Source organism: Protopterus annectens, chromosome 14.part0 (assembly GCF_019279795.1).
Source record: "Protopterus annectens isolate FY-2018-M chromosome 14.part0, PAN1.0, whole genome shotgun sequence".
In the NCBI taxonomy this organism is placed as follows: domain Eukaryota; kingdom Metazoa; phylum Chordata; order Ceratodontiformes; family Protopteridae; genus Protopterus; species Protopterus annectens.
The window spans coordinates 366,074,775-366,090,737 of record NC_056748.1 but is presented as its reverse complement, the minus strand read 5'-3'; the positions used below and the strand labels follow the sequence as shown (position 1 = coordinate 366,090,737).

General features: G+C 40.5%; 1 protein-coding gene across 3 annotated transcripts in view; it reads right to left on the bottom strand.

Moving 5' to 3' along the window:
- The window catches only part of ECD (ecdysoneless cell cycle regulator), a 984,622-nt gene that overhangs the window by 802,078 nt on the left and 166,581 nt on the right, over positions 1-15,963 (bottom strand). For 2 of the 3 annotated variants that reach the window (XM_044056092.1, XM_044056094.1), the window contains one exon: positions 1,916-2,003. The exons of the other annotated variant lie outside the window; for it this stretch is intronic. In XM_044056092.1, coding sequence (XP_043912027.1) covers positions 1,916-2,003 — 88 coding nt within the window. The remainder of the gene's footprint in view (positions 1-1,915; positions 2,004-15,963) is intronic. 3 annotated transcript variants of the gene reach the window in all.

Here is a 15,963-nt window from a genome sequence, read left to right as displayed (position 1 = left end):
GGGCTTTTCTCCCCACACCTCCCCTAACTAAATATACCAACTCAGAGATTGCACTATAATAGGCAAAAGTGCGAACTTCCCCATGGTGGCCAAGTGGTTCCCCTCCAGGCGAACGTTTTCAATGGTTTAAAAGTTCATGGATATGTGGTTTCGATATTGTGGTCTTGATGATTTGGGATTTGAGTAAGTGGTCTTTCGATATTTTGAAGTAGACCCATATATACACACACACATACATACACATATATATATATATATATATATATATATATATATATATATATACACACACACACACACACACACACACACACACACATACCTATATGGAGATATATATATATATATATATATATAGATAGATAGATATACAAGTACTTTAACAAGGTTTACGACACAGATTACACTCCACAAGTTATCCTTATCTAGTACCGCCTGGGCTCTATAACTCAACGCTTTCTTGCACACCCCTGCCCACCTTACTTATTCTAACCATAGCTCTACATATTAGATCCTTAACAGTACCATTATATTGAAAAAGTGCATCTGTACGTTAGTGGTCTTTTTTTTTCTATTTTTTCTTTTAACCAGTCCCAAAAGGATACAGTTTCCTTTTGCAAATGTTGTGTTTATGGAATTATGATTTTAAATCAATTGTGTAGTCAATGGGTTTTCAGGGATATTTTGTGATTCATGTTTACCAAAAACTAATAGGCACAAGGCAAGACGAGCATACACTGCAACGTCCAACAAGGTTTAATAGCTGAGTAAAACAAGCTTACAGCAATCAGTAGTCCGGTGCACACTGCTTGGCAGTTACCGGAGTGTGCACCGGACTACTGATTGCTGTAAGCTTGTTTTACTCAGCTATTAAACCTTGTTGGACTTTGCAGTGTACGCTCGTCTTGTCTTGTGCCTAATATTTTGTGATTCATTCAAGTCTTTATGGCAATCCATAATGCACTAACTTAAACATACTCACACACAGTCATACACACATGCACAGTCTATTCGGAAACAATTGCTAATATACACAGATATTCAAGCATATTGTGACGCCCACTGTAATTATATTTAATACTATTTTGGACAATTTCATATACTACAAGTAAAACAATTACAGTACACAAAGACATTTAAACCATTTCAGGTTTCCTCTGCGGTATCAGTATACTGGTACTGGTGGCTGTTGTGGGCAGGAATACTTTTGAAACCCCACAATGTCACTAATACTGCTCTAAATGAGTCATGCAGAAGCTCCTCTGCCTTAAGAGAAAAATTCATCTAGGAAATACTGTAGGGATTCATGCCAGTACATTTGTATTTGACATGTATACAATAATACTTGAAGAAAGCACCGAAGAGCACACCCTGTTGAATTAGGCAAATAACTGAATATACATATTACTAAAATGAAACAGTGAGTGTTTCAGCCTGGGCATAAACCAATAGGCAATAATCAGCTGTTATGTTTTAAGCAACACTAAATACTTATATTTGTAATTAGTGTAATTATTCTATTAACATTAATTGTGACCATTATATAAAACAATGGAATTGGATGTGCTGAGTTCATTCTGATGAAGTTGTTGACGAAAACGGAGCTACAAAATAAAGCGTTAAATTTTTGGTTTATCTGCCTTTGCTTTTGCCTTTGAGCCTGGTTACAGCAGTTTGCCATTTGGTTGCTATACTACAGAATTACTTGGGGACTTATTGGTGGTTGCCTTGGTCCGTTGGTGTTGTTTTTTGTTTAACACTAAATACTTCCCTTAGCACACTTTCTGGGTTTGCATTTAAGACAAAGTTCAGCACAATCTTTAAAAAGACATACAGTACTTCTAGATGCACAGACATCCACAAAAACAACTGAAGTGTCATGATTATTGCAATAGCACAGCAAACAATTCCTTACCCTGTTAGTGGAGCTTTCTGGGTTTAACCATTTTGGGATATATTCAGCAGCTTCAATCAGCAGAAATTCCCCATCATTATCCTCTATTCTGAAGAAAATTAAATGTAGTAAATGTTAAACTTTCATTCAACAAGATACACACTATATTTTTAATGGATCTGTAAAGACAGCATAAAGAAGCATGTACTGTCAGCTTTGCAAAAATACTAAGAATACAAAGTAATGGTCAGAGGTAGACAATACGCAAAAACAAATTCTGGTTCCCTCCCACATCGCAAAATGCCTTGGGTAAAAATGATGATCCTCAAATCTGTACACAGGTACAACTTGGCTGCACACGGATCAGTTTGATTAGACCTTTCCCAGTAAAAAGACAAACTGTGAACAAAAAAAGACAGTAACAGCTTTCAGTTTGGGTAAAATTCAGTTCTTGTCTAGTAATTATAATACCTTGAGCAAAGAAGAAATCTGGAGGATCTCGCAGCTGCTCAGAAAAAAGCAATTCAAGTTTCAGCTCTGATACAGGAGATTATATTCCAGTAATTTACAGAGAAAATAAACCAAATTAATTCAGAGGTGTTTAAAATAAATGAAACAATGAGGGACTAGTATACAAAAGTGGGGAAATAGAAGAAGCTTTAACTATCAGAAGAACTGACAGAACTGCAAGTATTAGAGGCTGAAATAAAGGAAAAGCTGGCTGAAGGTAAGACTTCTCAAGAAGGGCCATTTCAGAAAAAAAATAGATGACAAAGCATGCAGGACAAAACAACATTTTCTGTTCTGCTTGAGAAAAAAAGGAAAAGGCTACATTAATTTTATGAAAGGACAGATAAGTAACTGGACTGGTGTTGCACAACAGGATTTGTTAATTAAAAAGGACACATTGTATGTATGTTTCAAATGTAGCCACAAGAAAGCAGCCACGACCTACAATAGATACAAACATACAGGAAAAAACAGTTGCTCCTGGCAGAATTAAGGCAGAAGTGAAAATTACTAAAAATTGGGCACAGCGGAGTATTTGTGGAAAATTAATAACTACTGCACAACAGGCAGAAGAGGAGCAATTTTATTCCAGCAATCAAGGAATGTTGACAGGCAGGTATGCAATTCACGCTGCTGAATCCAGCTACCCTCTTAATATTTCTTCCTCGAAGATCAAATAAATCTTTCATACAAAACTGGCTAAGGAGGAAAAAAATCTTTTCCCGCAAGAGTACGCCAGTAAGCAGAAGGGAACTCTGCTTCTTGTTCTTCTGACAGCAACAACGCTCACAGACTTTTCCAATGAGAACTTTTCCATTGTTCCAAAGGAAAATGCTTGAGAGAAGACCAGAAACACAATGAAACTAATGAATAAATGGGAGACTATAAAGTACTAATCCCTTTGGATACAGGAACAGACGAGTGAAATGTGGCTTTTAAAGATAAAATTGCTGAGAAAGACTGGAATTTTGTGTTAATTTGTGGGTTAACTGTAAAGAATATACCCACGTTATCATTAATGTTTAGAACAATGTTTAAGGGAATGAAGAAATAATTAAGTAAAATGTTTTTGTTCTTAATATCTATATAAAAATTATGTAAACCATATGCTACACTACAAAGCAGTTCTGTATAAAATGTAGTCAGGGGTATTTTAAATGCAAGGTTGGGGAGTCTTTTATCGGTGACTGCTGTACATGTTAAAGATAAAACTAGAAAGTACTTTTCTTGGTGTAAGGTACACAGACTTTAATCTGTAACAAGATAAGAAAAGCTTGACAGAAGCAATTTAAAATTAATATAATGTTGAGATCTTGGGCTGCTGGGAAGGGAAAAAAGTGTACCAATCACATTATAACTAGGGTAAAATAATAAATAGGGGTGGGTTCTATACTAATGTCCTTGAATTAAGGTATAGACATTTTTTAAGCAAACATGCTTGGAAAATTAAAACAGAATATGTCAGTTTTCCTGCATCTGCAAAGTTATAAGCTATTTTCTGTCCATCAGCAAATGACGTATAAGCAATTAACCAAGAGAAACATCAACAGTGTGTTCTGAATGAAAGTTACAAAGATTCTTTCTTGTACCTTTAAAGTTACTAGCTTTTTTCTCTCATTACCAACTACTGTTACTTGTACAGGAATGGTCTAGAGGTGCAAGCAATTAAAAGAGCTCTGAGCATTCTCTGATGACACAGATGCACCATGTTTACTGAAATCAAGCAGTTTGGTGAAAAATAAGATGTATAAAACTGTGGAAAATGAATACGTTAAGTAATTAATTGCCTTCCCACCATCCTTAATACTTTCCTGTATTTACGAAAACACACAAGGCTGAAGTCCAAGCACCTCTGGAACAGTGTTCAAATGTTAAAATAAAAGGAATCACAAGTTGAAAAATATAAAAACACCCCAGTAACAAAGAAACGGTTAGTGCTTTCATTTGAACAAGTTTCAAACTTCATCAGACAAAACAGTCTACATGCATTCACCTTAAATACCCTAATATAGGTTCATAGGTAGGTACTAGGCTATCGCCCCAAGGGCCTACGTAAGCCTAGCCAGCAAGGTACCATAGCTTACGCCACCCAAGAAAGTTATTTTCCTGTGCCACTGTCCAGCAGAGAGACAGAAGTGATCCCTGGGGTGTATTTACTATTTCCCATCCACTCATCAAGATTTTTCTTGAAGAGTGCTAATGAAGAACTTTGCTTGACATAGATGGGTAGCTTGTTCCAGAGTATAGGAAGTCTCTGGGACAGAAATCTATCCCTCCAGCGTGTCCTGTTTATTGTGGTGACAAGGTTTAGGTCCCTAGAGCGTGTAGCTCGGAGGGATTGGGAATTCTTTAGGTGTAGTATGTCCAACAGCTCTGGGTTTGACATAGCTTTATATGTTAGGTAGAGATCACCTCGGAGTAGGCGATATGCTACGGAGAAAAGCTGGGGGGTTTTGAGGCGGACAGTGTAGGGCATTTGTTTGAGGCCAGAAATCCTCTTTGCGAGGTACTTCTGTGGCCTTTCCAGCTGCTGCAGATGTCTTGTGAGGTATTTCCAAAAGGGCCATTGTACTCTATAATGGATCTAATGAGTGATGAGTAGAGGGGAATAATGACCTCTTTTTTTCCTGGAGGAGAACCCTTTTATGATGAGGTGTGCCACATAGAAGAACTTCCTGACTACTGTGGCGATGAGACTATCAAAGGTGAGACTACTGTCCACCTGGGTCCCAAGGTCTCTTATCACGCATTCGGTATTAAGTACATTGCTGCCTATGTGGTAGTTCATGGTTCAATAGTGACATGAGGTAAAGAAGCCTTGGGGTTTACAGTTAGAAATAAATGAGCTAAAATGGCAAATCCTCTTTCAAGCAGACAGTTGGCCTGGCATCAGTGATTGCACTTCTATCTCGGCCATATTGAAACTAAAAGCACTTGAAAGAAAAAAGCTTTTAAAACAACAAAAAAAAGGGTGTTTGACAACTGGCAACAACATACAGTTTTAGACATTAATTTATACATTCTTACACATATTTAAATATACATGTATACTATTTTTGAATATTAGTTGTATTAAATTGTTTTAATGTAGTGTTGACAGTTTTTGGTTTATATGAGGCAACAGTTTTATGTTCAGCTGTACATCATGATGACTGACACTGTTTTTAACCAACAGAAGTAAATGTTAGGGTATTTAAGGTGAATGCATGTGGACTATTTTGTCTGATGAGGTTTGAAACGTGTTCAAATGAAAGCGCTAACCGTTTCTTTGTTACTGGAATCATTAAATACTTGGTGTTTTTACATTTTTCAACTTGTGATTCATTTTATTTCAACATTTGAACACTGTTCGAGGTGCTTGGACTTCAGCCATGTGTGTTTCCATATTACTTTCCTGTATTTAATATAACAGTGTGTACAATTTAATTTATTTAAAAGATAGCCAGTGCACTTTTTGTAGCTGAAAGCATACAAGCTGTTTCAAACCTGGGAGGGGAATACAGATAAGAAAAGAACAGACAGCAATCAGTGTAAGTGGCAACAGGGTCTAATATGTACTTCAGCATGGATAATCTTAATTTTAGAATAATGCTTGTTCATAGGTTCATAGTTGTGTACTAGGCTAATGGCCCTGGAGCCTTTACAAGCCTAGCCCAAAGAAGTACCCTGGGTGAAGATGTCAAGTTGGGCTAAAGTGCTCCTAACTGTAATGGTAAACTTACATTTTATTGGAAATGCACATAGTTTTGCATGCTTGTAAGTAAAAAGAGAATGGGGTATTAAAAATTCTACTTAATTTTTATTTTCAATGTAGGAAAACGTCATAAAATGTGGAAAAAGTTCAAATGGAGATGAAAACCAGCAACTGCATAAGACAAAATTCAAACATAAATGTAATTATTTAAGCCAAATGCTGGAAATAAAAGGTGAAAATAATTATGTACAACAGGAAGGAGTATTACCTTCCTATCATAATAGCTACTTGGTCCATATTATCATGGAATGAAAACGGCCTTGCAAGTGTAGACAAAAAACAAACTGTTTTGAATTATGTTAAGAACTGAACTATAGGATGCAAATAACAATGCTGCAGGAGACACATCTGGATAAAAATAAACACAAGAATATGCAAAGAAAGGATTTCAAGACAGGCATTCAGTACAACATCTAGGACAGAGTAATACTGACTGTTAGAGGGGGCTGCAATAGTGACAGATGAAAAAAATGATAACTGCACACTTGTGGTAGCAAGAGGGTATTGGCTAGGGGGAGGATTATGCTAACATATATTTATATTCCTGAAAAAAATGCTACTGTGGAGCTTAACAGAAGTTTGGGAGAAATAATCATTCTTCTGCACAAATTATTATTAATGGATGGGGACTGGAACTTAATTTGGAAAAGTAAGCATATATCAATGGTACCTAGAATGAAAAACAACAAAAGAAGTTAGATTTCTTTAGATATACTTGAGAAAATATGGTACTGAAAAGTATGAACTGAGAACTTACATATTATTCCCCATAGTGCATTAACCGGGTTAGACAGAATAAGTATGTGTGTTTAACCGAAAGCTTTAACACACATCCAAATAACTACTTTAGATCATGTATCAATAACAACAAAGATGCAGAGTAATGAAGTAAAAATGAGACACTGGTGCTTTCCTACTTGTTAAAAAGACAGCAATTTAAGGAACAGGTAGTGGAAAGGATTTGAGACTTACTAGAGAGGCCAGAAATTTCTTCAGCGGGTATAGCTAGTGACTGGAATAAAATGCAAACAGAATTTAAAAGCAGGGGTAGAAACAACAGAAAAATATACTTATTTAGATGGGCTGACAAAGATTAAAGTACTGCAGAATAAGAAAAAGTTCTGAAGAAGAAGAAGATCAGCAGCTGTAGAGTGCTGAAGGGAAAATAAGGAAGTATTTTGATAATATGCATGAGTTTAGAAAGGTTGCTGTTAAGCAACTATTTTTTTTAATAACTCCAGTTTTAGAAGAACAACTCAGGCAACAGAAAGTAGTAAGGATGGTTGCCACTACTATAGAGCCTATGACAAGAAAAATAACCACAGATCCTATACAGGTATTAACAAGTATTTCAGAATGTACATTAACATTTGTATAAAGCAGAAAACTATGGAAACCAAGAAAAGGCACAGACGAAAATAATTATGGAATACTTAATTATTCCAATGTTAGAGGAAGATGAATCTCAACAAGTGATAGCTAATACAGGAAGAGATGAGATAAAATCAATGATGTATATCAACGGGGAAGTCTGCAGGAGCAGATGGTATTGCTGTGGAAGTCTGGAAACTGGGAGGGAAGAAATGATAAAGCTATGAGAAGGTTTTGCTTAACAATATTTTAAAAGAAGGACTGAAACGTCAGCATCTTGGAAGTGAGCTCCAGTGGCTGCACTAACGAAAGGGGGTAAAGAACCTTCATATCCAGCTTCATACTGGCGCATTTCAAATTTAAACCAGATTAATAAGCTTAAACATCCAAGCAAACTATGAGAATGCCAAAGGTGTTGCCAAAAACTGAGAAGAATGGATCTATGTTGTTTTGTGGAGGGGAAGCAAACATTTGAAAACATTAATAAAACTATAAACCATAGGGAAGTAGAATGCAAGAAAATACCACTATTACTGAGGGGCATTCATGCAGAGAAATCTTTCAGTAGACTCAGCTGGCATTTTATCATTAGGGCAATGGTGTGGCATTTACATTCCATTATAGAATGTGCTTAACTAGACAAATATATACACATGATTTGCTTTACATTTAGAGACACCAGCAAGGAAAGAAAGAAAAGACTCACTAATTCAAGGATATAAAATGGTATTCAAGAAAATGTAGCTTTATTTACAACTTTATATTATTTTGTATTTGAAAATTCAAAAGAACATTTCAGTGTAGTGGAATATTTCAAGACAGTTTCAAATCTTTTCAAAAATAACCATGTATTCAAAATTGGTTCAGCAATACCTATATTTATGAAGACAACAAGGAAAGGCGTGCGTCAAAACAAACTAAATATAAACAAAGGGATAAGAAGGAAAAATAAAGCCTGGAAAGACCACAAATAGAAGTTATGTCCTTACCATAACGTTCCATGTGGAGTGTTCATCTCGCCTTTGTTTTTACACATGGGTTCGGAGCCGATCCTCGGCTCCGTGTCGGCCGCTTGCAAGCTCTGCATCGAGAAGAAGCTCGAGATCACCTAATACCCACAATCCCCCTCTGCCTTTACCTCAGATCTAGTTTGCAAGCAAACCAGCCATAGAGAGCACACACACATACCAAAATTTACATAATGATAGGATCATCTATATACATATATACATATATATATATATATATATATATATACACAAGTGTATCATACAATACAACTATTGCAACTGCAGAAGGAGAATACTCCAGACCAGGCACCAAATCGAACGTTCTTCCTAAGGGTGGGAAGGGTGGGAGTGTAAGAACAAAGGCGAGATGAACACTCCACATGGAACGTTATGGTAAGGACATAACTTCTATATGTGAGAGTGTTCAATCTCGCCTTTGTTCTTACACATGGGTAGCGTCCCTAGCTCCATGATCCTGAGGAACTCACGGGAGAACGTTCTTGAGCACAGTGGAACCAAAGGTTGCCCTATCCCTAGAAACCCTGTCCACTTTGTAATGAGAGATAAATGTATGTGGTTTAGCCCAAGTAGCAGCCGCTGAAATCGTGTCTAATGGTAAGCGAGCTGCGTGAGCTAAGGATGTAGACACTGATCTCGTAGAATGTCCTTTAGGTTTGACCGATAAGGTTTGATTAGAAGCCTCATAAACGTATGTGATACAATCAGTTAGCCATTTGGAAAGAGTTTGTTTCGTAACTGCTACACCCTTCCTGCTGTCAGCAAAGGCTACAAACAGTTGATCAGATTTCCTGTGATCTTTTGTTCTATCCAAATAAAACCTGAGTTGTCTATGGACATCCAATTTGTGCAACATATACTCTAATTTATTAGAGTGATTTTTGAAGAAGGTGGGTAATTCAATGGACTGATTAATATTATTAGTAGAGCAAACTTTGGGGAGAAAGGATGGATTAGTGCGAAGAGATACTCTGTCAGAGTGGAAAATCAAATAAGGGTGTTTAATAGAAAGAGCCTGAAGCTCAGACACTTCGTCTAGCGGATGTAATGGCCACCAGGAATAGAGTTTTCCACGATAAAAATTTCAATGGGCAAACTGAGGCTGGTTCAAAGGGGGGCAACATCAATTTAGAAAGTAAGAGGTTCAGATTCCACGGTGATGTAGGAATTCTAACTGGTGGTCTGATATGAAAAGATCCTTTTAAAAAGCTTTACAAAGTCTGTGAGCCATAATAGGCACCACATTCTTCCACATGAAAGTTAGAAATGGCAGCCAATTGCACTCTTAAAGTAGCAGGAGAAGCTCCTTCATGAAACAATTCTGTCAAAAACTCCAAGATCTTGTTCAACGGAGCTATAACAGGGTCCAAATGATGTGAATTAGCCCAGAAGACGAAACGTTTCCATTTACTGGTGTAGGTTTTTGTAGTGGAAGCTTTATGAGAAGCCACTAAAATATTCTGAACCGCCGGTGTAAGGGAATCAGACCTGGCTAGAAAGGGAAGCGAGCAGCCAAGCTGCTAGATGGAGTGATTCGAGATGGGTGAGGAACTCCTGACGAGTGAGTCAGTAGATCTGGCTCTGGGTCCAGCATCCAAGGTCCCCGAATGCGGTGATGCAATAGAAAGGGGAACCAAATTTGACGAGGCCAGAATGGGGCAATGAGGATTATCGTCCTCTGAAGGTTGTTGGCTTTCTGCAGAAACTTTGCAATCAGGGGAAAGGGTGGAAAAGCATACAGGAGACCCGCGGGCCAATCGTGCACCAGCACGTCCCTGGGGACTTCCCCTGGAGGGGGTAATAGGGCAAAGTAGCTCCTGCATTTGGCGTTCATTGGAGACGCAAACAGATCGCAGGAAGGCTGGCCCCACTTGCGAAATATCATGTTCGCAATTGACTGTTTGAGGGACCACTCGTGAGGCAACAGTATTGCTCTGCTCAGCCTGTCGGCTATGACGTTGGATGACCCCGGGATGTGCGTTGCGATCAGAAAGCGACCCGTGGACTCCGCCCATTGCCAAATGCTCATGGCCTCTCTGCATAGTTGATAAGACCTGGTTCCCCCTTGCTTGTTTATGTACCAGACTACGGACATGTTGTCTGTCTGAACTGCAATAGTCCCTAGAGGAAGAAGGGGACCAAAGTGTTGCAACGCTAAAAACACTGCCCTCAACTCCAGAACATTGATGTGCAGATTGTACTCCAGATTGGTCCATTCGCCTTGGACTGTCTGTCCCTGAAAGATGCCCCCCCCACCCTATCAGGGAAGCGTCCGTGGTTATCGTCGCTGACGGTGTGGGTAGCACAAATGGTCTTCCGCTGGAAAGGTTGCAAGTCTGAAGCCACCAAGTTAGGTGTGATTTGCATGTGTTTGTTATCAGAATTTCGTGTGTCAGAGGTAGCTGTTGGAACGACCATTGTGCAAACAGCAGCCATTGTAGAACTCTCATGTGCAGTCTTCCCAATGGTATTGCAATGAGAGAAGCTGCCATGAGACCCAAGACCTTTAGAACCAGCTTTGCCGGGGATTTTTTGGACGACAGAAGGAGAGAAATGTTGTTTTGAAGTGCGACTATCCTTTCTGTAGGAAGCCTTAGAATCAAATGATGCGTATCTAATTCCGCTCCTATGAATAAGATATGCTGTGATGGCTGTAGTAAAGATTTTTCGAAATTTACGGAAATTCCGAGGTGAATACAAAGTTGTAGGGTGTAATCCCTGGCCTGTATCAGTTGACGCCGGGTGGTGGCAGACAGGAGCCAGTCGTCCAGATACGGAAATACCTGGAATCCTAGGCGCCTCAGATGAGACGCTACCACTGCCATGCATTTGGTGAAAACCCTGGGGGCTGAGGTCAGACCAAAGGGCAGGGCTCGAAACTGGTAGTGACTGGCTCCCAGCTGGAAGCGCAAATGATCCCTGGATGCCCTGGCCATTTTGATGTGGTAGTATGCGTCCTTCAGATCTATTGAGCACATCCAGTCATCCTTCTGTAGGAATGGAAGGATCGATTGAAGCGTGACCATTCGGAACTTTTCCTTCTTGACAAAGGTGTTGAGGTTGCTTAGGTCCAGAATCGGCCTCCAGTCCCCTGTCTTCTTTGGAACTAAAAAGAACCTTGAGTAAGTCCCAAATCCTATTTGGTCCGCTGGGACTGGTTGGATGACTCTTTTTTTCTAGCAGCTTTGAAATTTCTATAGCTGCTGGGTCTCGCAGATGGGGCGGTACACATCTGGGAGTTTTTTCTTTGGAATGGGGGTGGATAGGAATGGTATTTTGTAACCTCTGGTAACAACGCTTTTTACCCAGTTGTCTGTAGTAAAGTTTTGCCAGGCCTGAGGGTATAAAGCTAGCGACCCCGACTGCCTCCAGAGCAGGACAGTCGGGCCTCCTCTCAGGAGTGCTGGAAAGGTTTTCCAGGGGTATCCCTGTCACCTTGGTTTTCGGACCCCCTCTGCCGCCAGGCGGCGTCTTCCACCTCTGCCCCTCCTCTGCCTCTAGAGGGCATCACCCTGTGTGCCTGGGAAAGATCCTTGGGGTTTTGAAACCACATTTTCCCACCACGTTGCCCTTTGGGGTGCGGTCTGGAAGGGGTGGAAAAACGGACTCCGACAGCAGACAGAGTCTTTCCCTCCTGTTCACACCGGGTAAGGGTCTCCTTTACTTTAGGGCCAAAAAGTGTGACACCATCAAATGGGGCGTTAGTAAAGGAAGACTTGAAGGCTTCCGCAAATGAACATAAGCGCATCCAGGATTGCCTACGAAGAGCAATCGCTGAAGCCGCTGCCCTACTCGATCCTTCGGCTGCGTATGATAGCAGCCTCATGGATGAGTTAACAATGGATGTAAGGGTATTTAGATGTGCTGAAACTTTCTCTGAGACCGCAGCATCTGTAGTACCCTGGAGGGTATCTCCCAACTCTTTGACTAGATCCCTCTGTAAGCGTGTAAAATGGGTCAAATAGTTCAGGGACCGCATAGAAAAAGCCGCTGAACTAAAAATGCGCTTCCGTATCTGTCCATAGTCCTAGAATCTCTGTTAGGCGGATGGACAGATGAGGAAGATTCCGACATCTCCTTTTCGTGGCGCTGCCACCACCATGGCGTCCACTGGAACTCCTTTAGTGAGGTAAGCCTTGTCTTGGGGTGCAGTGATGTACTTATTAGGCTTCCTAGGGACCGGTTCCACCGTGTCAGGTGTCTCCACGCCCTTGAGCAATCAACTCCATTAACTCATCAAGGCGGAGTGACCCAGGAGCAGGAAGGGCGAGCACCAAATGCCTTCAGCAAGACTGACTCATCCTCAGAAGGGGGGAGGGACTGCCAATCACCTCTCTGCTTCAGGATCTCCAAGATGTCAGAAAAAGAGACATCTTCTGAATCTGACTTTGGGGACCCTTCTGACTCATCCAAGTCAGTATCGGATGTTAAAGATTCTTGTGGAGAATCTAAGTGTCTCCTCTTACACAATCTTTTCCTAGGGACCTCTTCAGGGGGAGCATCCGAAGAAGCCTCCGAGGAAGAGGGGGCACCCTCCAGGGGTGGCTGAGACACCGGTGCTCGACGCTTGGATGTGGCCGTTGGTGCAGAGGAAGATAACGGTCCTTTATGGGGAGGAGAGGCTGCTTCTACTGATGTGGTTGTCTGGGTAGACAACACCTTCCTCATGAGATCGAAGGCCCCCGGGTCCCGAGTCGAGGAGTCTCCCGGTTCCGAAGAAATGGGAAGAATCCCCGAGACAGGCACCGAAGACATCGACCCAGAGGACGGAACCGAATCGATCCGCGCCGAGGCCCCGAGAGGAAGAGTCGGAACCGAAACGTCGGTTCGACTCTCGGCCCCAGAACCAAGGACGGATCGTCGGCTCCGAGACTCCGGTACCGGATCCGACGGAGTCGAGGTGAAAGGAGCAGACCGAGAAAAGGACGGTTCTGGCACCGAGGGCTCCACAATCAGTAGATCAACCTCTTCCGGCTCCAAAGACTGGACAGGTCTCGGAGGAGGAAGGGATGGAGATAATGGGAGGCCTTCAAGTTTCGACACCAATTGGGTGGAAACTGAGATAAGTTTGGATAGGGCCGAATGTTCCAATAACTTCTGCACCACACGGTCCACATCGATATCGGAGAGCTTAGAAGAACGGGTCGAAGGAACCGAAGACGGAGCCGACCTCAATAGTGTCGAGGAGGGAGCTCCATCACCGGTTCCAAGACTCGAGGCTCGGAAACTGACAACAGTTGAACACTCGGCCCCGAAGTCTGTGGAACCGGTGATCTAACTTTAGTCGAAGAGCTCAGAGCCGATGACTTGGGCTCCGACGTCTTCGATTCCTTCGAGGACTTGGATGCCTGGTCAGAAGCATCCAGAGCCTCCTGAAAGGAAGGTTTTAATAAACCCCTGTCCATTAGTTTCCTGCGCCTATCTGTCATGACCCTCCCACTGAAAGAATGACAAATAGAGCAGTCTTCTTGCAGATGGAGAGGGCCAAGACAGTAGACACAGGAACTATGATTGTCAGTTACTGACATTTTTTGCCCACATTGGCAACGCTTGAACCCTGATTTGGCCTTTTCAGACATGTCACTCTAAGTAGAAAAATAGTCAAATCCAGAAAAAAAGTCAAGTCCGGTAAAATTGTCAAATCCAGTAGCGGTTGTCAAATCCAATAAGGGGTTGTAGGCCCCGAAGAGAACTCTAAGTTTTATAACTTAACGGTACCGAGATTCCCTTATACCTTACCACACACACACAAATTATCACTAAACAGCTTATAACACTAAAGTACCAAGAAAAAATACAAGAATAAAATTCTAAATCTTATCTCAGGTGCTCGAGCTCGACCCAGTGATGCGAACACTGCAGCGGCAAACTAGATCTGAGGTAAAGGCAGAGGGGGATTGTGGGTATTAGGTGATCTCGAGCTTCTTCTCGATGCAGAGCTTGCAAGCGGCCGACACGGAGCCGAGGATCGGCTCCGAACCCATGTGTAAGAACAAAGGCGAGATTGAACACTCTCACATTTAATGTTCCAAGTATACCGAACTCCTGGAACAAACACATGTTGAAGATTTTTAAACCAAAAAATACAAGACTAATAATGGTGGTCTAAGATAGCATGTAAAGTCCATAAAACAGGGAGAAAAGATGAATAGAGGTTCTGTAATACAGAACTGTAATTAGTTGCACCTCTTGTTGCAGGCTGCAATAGACTCACAACTGAGAGTCTGTATATTGACAGACACAATAATGTAGCAAGATTGTTGCACTGAGGACTGTAAAAAGACTACAATATATTGAGAAGAATATATTGACTAAAATATACTGAGAAGCAATACCTGTTAAAATGAGAAATTTAAGGAATGGGTATGATAAAATGAAACTGGAGTTTAAAAAACAAGACAGAAATAAAAGAAAAAGAGATACGGTTACAAAGTAACAAGAATTATTCAGAGGGGATGACAAAGTCTAAAGTATTACTGAATACGGGGAATCTCACAAAACAAGAAGAGGTGCAATTGCAGAGTACTAAAGAGAAAATAAGGGAACACCTGTATAACATGCATGGAGTTTAGAAAAACTGCTGGTAAACAACTGTTTTTGGATAACAACTTCAGACTTTGGCAACAGAAAGTAGAAAAGGTTGTTGCCAAACTTAGCCTATAACAAGAAAAATAACCAGAGATCCTATTATGGTATTAGAGATACTTCACAAATTTTATGAACATTTGTATATAAAGCATAGAAGAGAAGAAATCAAGAAAAAGCAGAAATGGAAATATTTATGGAAGACTTAAATATGCCAAGGGTAGAAGTAGATGAGGCTCAACATATATCAGTAAAGATATGAGGAGATGAGATAAAAACGGGGATGTATAATCAATCTGCAAGAAAGTCTCCAGGAATAGAGGATATTTCAGTGGAAGGCTTGGAAGCTAGGAGGAAGAAATTTCATGAATTCTAATCATACCCTATGACTCAGGAATGGAGTCTACTCCTGTCACAGTACTAGAAACTCTGTAAACATGTGGAGAAATTAGAGACAGTAACCTTGCAATCGAGCCCTACAAGGCCTACTCAATGTATAAACCTACTGTATATAACTTTAAGCAATCTCCAAGTTCCTTACTGTTAGCCTTTACGGTCTCACAATTCATTACCATGCCTAACAAGGAAATTGCACATTTATGCAACTCTTATCACTGTGTGCTAATTTTATTGTAAACTTCGAGAATATGCACTGTGAATTTTATTTCTATTTCGCTGCCTTTTATTTTAATACACATGGATAGACCCTGAAATAAGTATGTGTGAACCAGTGATCCACCTTAGTCAACAAATTTTAATAAATAAATACAACAAAATAAAATACTACCTCACTGCTTAAAAACTGCTACCCTACCACAGGT